Source organism: Drosophila yakuba, chromosome 3R, assembly GCF_016746365.2.
Source record: "Drosophila yakuba strain Tai18E2 chromosome 3R, Prin_Dyak_Tai18E2_2.1, whole genome shotgun sequence".
Taxonomy (NCBI): Eukaryota; Metazoa; Arthropoda; class Insecta; order Diptera; family Drosophilidae; genus Drosophila; species Drosophila yakuba.
The window spans coordinates 7,962,630-7,967,587 of NC_052530.2; the positions used below are offsets into that span (position 1 = coordinate 7,962,630).

The window sequence follows — 4,958 nt, forward strand, 5'->3', positions numbered from 1 at the left end:
TGGCCACGCCCTCATTTGGGCGGAGCGCCGCCCATAGGCACGGATCCCGGCACAGGAACCACCATTCCGGCAGCGGCTGCCGCAGCGGCCAGGCCCACCATGTCGGACTCATGCATGGGCTTCTTCTTCAGGATGCTCAGGTCGTTGACGTTCTCCAGGAAGGACTTGTGGGCGGAGAAGACCTTGACGCTATCGAAGTCCTTCTTCAGCTCCTCGATGTCCCGCTTCTGCTTGGCCCGGCGGTTCTGGAACCAGGTGATCACCTGGGCGTTGGACAGTCCCAGTGAGGCGGCGATCTCATCGCGGTCGGCTGGCGACAGGTACTTCTGGTAGAGGAACCGCTTCTCCAGCTCGAAGATCTGGTGGTTGGTGAAGGCGGTGCGGGACTTGCGTTTCTTCTTTGGCTGCGGCCTGTTCGAGAAGATGTCCAAGTGGGATTTATCTAAAATGAGAGTGGATATAATGATGGGTTAGTTAAGTAATGCATTTGATTATCTATAGTTAATTAAACTATCATATCATTATTTAAAAGCAATGCATTCACAGGTACTTGAACGCATGCTAAGCCCTTTACCGCCCGACATAATAATATATGTTGTTATAATAATAGGAAGATCATTTTCCCGAATAGCTCATATTAATTGGAGTCAGTCACTCCAAGTGTGGCCACTGGCCACTGAATTTCCCGATGCATGGCATTCGGCGAACCGGTTACTAACGAGCGACTTTGGCTTTGATTTTAATTGACTCGCCGAACTGGGCGCGGGTTGATTTAAATGCCGTGATTGATACATTTCATGAATGCAACTGCAGTTCAAGTTTCAGTTGCTGTTGCAGTTGCAGTTCTCAGATCTGAGATCTCAGATCTCGGATTCGCGACCTCAGTTCGCCACTTGAAGAGTATAATTTCGAGTTGATTGATTGCGCGAATTGTGGGCGTTCGTTGGCTTTGTGGGTCTAATGACGATCGCAGCTTTCCCAGAGCCCCGACTTATGCAAGACAGCTGCTCATTTGCCTCGTTTGTAGTGTGATTTATAATAATTATTGACACCTACAAATCAGTATTAAGTGGTACACGTAGCCACGGCTTGATTAATGAGCCACTGACCCGTACTTAAGGCGCTGATTGAGCTTGCATAACGTTTCCTGGTGCAAATTATTGACGAAATTCCGAGGCGCGGTGCCAGTCAAAGCGATTGGAGCCGATCGGCGATCATCAGCATAAATATTTATCTATTGAATATTGGCAAACCGGTTCCCCGGACGATGGATTCACACCCATTTCGATTGCTTGTCAAACAAACTAGATCGACATTAAAAACTAATTAAATGCCCTCCAACCGAATGCAAACGAAGTCTCTAGAGCTTGTCTGTGGGTATACCCGTTTTACATACACATATTCGGAATGCATAATTTGGTCATTTGTTATCTCGAGCACGTTTTGTAACCCAAAACCCATTAGGCACTTGACTGCACGCCTCTCTTTGCTTTCTCCGAGCCTTTCTCCCTCTCCTCCGCAGCTATTGTATTTGTTTTTATCGGCCCTCATTAAGTAATTTCCATGACTTATCTCTGGAGAAAGGGAGAAACGGAGAAAGGGAGTCAAGCGGGCCACTTGGGTATCCTTTTACCCACTCAGGTGTCCACTTACAGGCATAAATATGGCTCTTACTGGGGGAGTTTTGTTTTGGTCGCATTTGTCAGGCCTTCATGTCGAATGTTAGTTGGGAACCCAGGAGGAAACCCGATCGATTTTCGAGGAACCTGCGGAGCAACAGTTGGCCACAGGGAGTTTTTATGTTTTAATTTGGCGCGAGTGTCGCAGTACCGAGAATCGCAATTATTATTTGGCCAGCAAAGGCGACACCACGTCTAGCATTCAGTCCACTGGGAAGAGAGTGCAAATGAGCTCAAGAACAAATACTCCTTGCTTTCCAATTCCCAATGTGTAAATATCTCCGTCTAGTGTGAGTGATATTAATGGGCCCTCGTCATAAATTAGGAGACTTCCATGGCCCCCCAACTTCCTATCTGCCTATCTGCCTATCGCCCTGCACAGACTTCCTCCATCGAATTGATGATAGACAAACGACGCATCCCAGTCGCAAAACCGAGGAGATCCGTCGTAAATATTTCGAGCGCGGCTTATACAACATACGACCCATGATAAACAGTAATACTCGTATGTGTATTTTGTCAACTTAATACTCGGGGAGATACGGCATTATACAACGCTAATCGCTCGTTGGGGGTATTTTAAAACATGTTTACGACTGGAGCTGTAGCCACTATATTCACTGTACAGTTGGGCTAGAGTTTGTCAGCTATTAGTTTTGAGTAGCAACAAATGGAAACGGCATGTTAATTGTTCGTTCGCCGCAACAAAACTCGATTAGGCAATGCACCAGCCAGCTAATTGTTGCTAATCGCTGCAGAATCGACACGACTACACCAATATACTAATGCGGATAGTGCGGACTATTAACCATTAATTGCCATGAAATCACTTTGGGGTCGGGGGTGGAGTGCAGGGAGTACTCGAACGCCCACTAAATGCCTTCGGATGAGTTTATGCCTGTATACCAAAGTTGAAGAACAAAAAACGCCGCAGAATGCGATATATTTTGTTTCTGTCGGCCGCTGGCGCATGCTGCCAATTAATTAAAAGCCCGAAATCGAATCGGTTAAGGAATTTACATAACAAAAGATATCAAACGGAGGGTCGCGGGAGAGTGGTACCATTTGTTTCAATTAAACGCATTTCGAATTTGCTGATTGATAAATGGAAAACGTCATAATAAGCTAAATATTCAGCTTCTGCGTTTGCGATTCCCTAATTTCAAAACGATAACAAATTATAAGCTTTTATTCTAATTAAGAAATCCCGCTGATTTATTACGGGAATTGAGACGTTTCCTAATGAAATCAATTGGCCTACTAAGAAATCCACAATTTAGATGTTGATTAAATGTAATAAAGGAAAGTGCATGATTTAGCTAAGTTAAGACTCCCAGTGAGAATCACATTCAAATCACCAATATATCCCAATAAGAAGGAAAGGGTAATATACTCTATAAAATTAACAGAAAACAAGGATATATCCTATTGACCAAATACCCTGCTGGTAAGTCTGGAAAGGGTATGCTTACCTTGTGACTCGTCAAAGTCCTTGGTGGTCATCTGGAAGAGGGCATCCAGAGGAGTGTCTCCGTTCGATTTTCCAGACCCCGTTGGGTGCTCCTCCGACTTCTTCTTTTGAGCATCCTCACTAGCATCTTGGGTGGTTAGTTTTTCAAGTTTTTCCGCCTGCCGTGGGCTGCAACACTCGGTGCTGCCATTGCTGCTGCTCGATCGCTGGGAACGCTCCGAGCTGCCGTCCTCGGAGGCGATGATGGCGGGATTCATGCCCATGTGGCGGAGCAGCTGGGCCTGGGCGTTGAAGTGCTCCTGCAGCTGGCGATGGTAGTCCAGGGCCAGACGCTGCTCGTAGTGCAGCAGGGCGGAGGGGATGAAGGGGCGGACGGGCATGGTCGGACCCAGGAGGTGATCCCACGGGCGGACAATCTGGCCGCTTGGCAGGAGCATGGCAGCAGCGGCAGCCGGGTGGACATCCAGAGGTTCTGTGCGTGGCTGCAGTAGTCCGCCCGGCGGGGCAATGGGCCTGGAGGCAGGTGGAGCCAGGAGACTCGCATTTGGGGGCGGGGAAACGGACTCCTCGCGCTGCTTTTCCGAGTGACCTAGGATATCCGCGATGGAGAAGCTTTTGACCCCCTCGATGGCAGACTTGGTGGTCTGGTTGCTCTGGGGCTCCGGAATTGCTGACGGCGGACTGGGCGTGTGCTCCCGAGGCTCCGAGGAGGACGAGGACATGCGCAGGCGCTTTAGCGGATGGAAGTAGTCCTCCGGCAGATTGCCGACGGCACTCCGGGTGAGTCCGGAGGCGGCTGCAGCTGCTGCTGCGGCTGCTGCGGCGTGGTGCTGCATCAACAGCTGCTGCTGCTGCAGCAGATCGATGGTGCTGGCCCGCGGATGCTGCAGCGGATGTGGATGCGAGTGCGGATGCGTATGGTGCTGCGTGGGCAGGGGGCTGGGGGCTCCGCCCACGGAGATTTCGGATTCGGCGGGACTGGCCGGACGCATGGTTGGAGGGCAGAGCATTTAGGTTCGCTTCAGCACTTGGTTTCTTTTCCGAGAGTTGCGCTCCGTTTCGTTTGGGTTAGCACTTAACTGTTTTTCAAGACGGCTTTGTCACTACACTACACCATACACCAAGTGGGTACGGACAATACTGGCAAGCCTTGTACACTCAAATCTTGCTATATTTTCTCTGATTTGTTTGATTAGTTTACACTGATGCTTCGACACGACGACGCTGATCCAATGGCGTAGGACCTCTCAACTCGACGCTTCGCAGTCAACTGTTCGAAACTAGATTGAAGATTGGTTTGCTAACTAGACACGTCGATATTTCTTCAGTTCTTTTGCTGCCGCTGCCGCTGCCGCTGCCGCTGCCCACTGCCGCTGCTGCTGCTCTCGCTCGCGAGAGAGAAAAACCCGTTCTGCGGTGAAGCGAGACAGCCATACGTTACTGCCATCTCGCTCTGCTCGGCTCTCAGCACCAATCGGCTACAGCAACAAAAAATAGCAATGGTGGCGTATACGTAACGGTAATTATGGCGTTCATCATGAGACTGGTGTGCAAAAGGGATGGCAGACGGCGGGTGCGAGCGAGATGGGCGCTCCTCAGATTGTAACGAGACTGTATTTAGTATTTTAGTCGCTGCAAAGTTTTCACAACTCCGAATGCGTCGACTGCGCCGCAGGCAGCGGCAGGGCAGAGGGGCTAGGAACCCCCTCGCCACTTTATGTACAGCAGCTCGTAACCCCCTCACAGTTAGCATTAATGACGATGACCCCCGAAGGCAGCCCGCGTTTAATTGTCAAGCGTTTGCAATT

General features: G+C 49.7%; 1 protein-coding gene across 1 annotated transcript; it reads right to left on the bottom strand.

Moving 5' to 3' along the window:
• On the bottom strand, positions 1-4,415 carry LOC6535952 (homeobox protein B-H1). The gene is made up of 2 exons (XM_002096532.4): positions 3,152-4,415; positions 1-442 (listed from the first exon to the last, which is right to left on the bottom strand). The coding sequence occupies exons 1-2, from the start codon at positions 4,158-4,160 to the stop codon at positions 12-14; spliced, it is 1,440 nt and encodes a 479-aa protein (XP_002096568.2). The 5' UTR covers positions 4,161-4,415; the 3' UTR covers positions 1-11.
• Positions 4,416-4,958: the final 543 nt, after the last annotated feature.

Bases quoted from the DNA above. Each gene is read 5' to 3' on its own strand.
- LOC6535952 (XM_002096532.4), bottom strand. From the start codon at position 4,160: ATGCTCTGCCCTCCAACCATGCGTCCGGCCAGTCCCGCCGAATCCGAA. The intron at 443-3,151 runs GTAAGCATACCC...CTCTCATTTTAG, and splicing joins GGACTTTGACGAGTCACAAG to ATAAATCCCACTTGGACATC.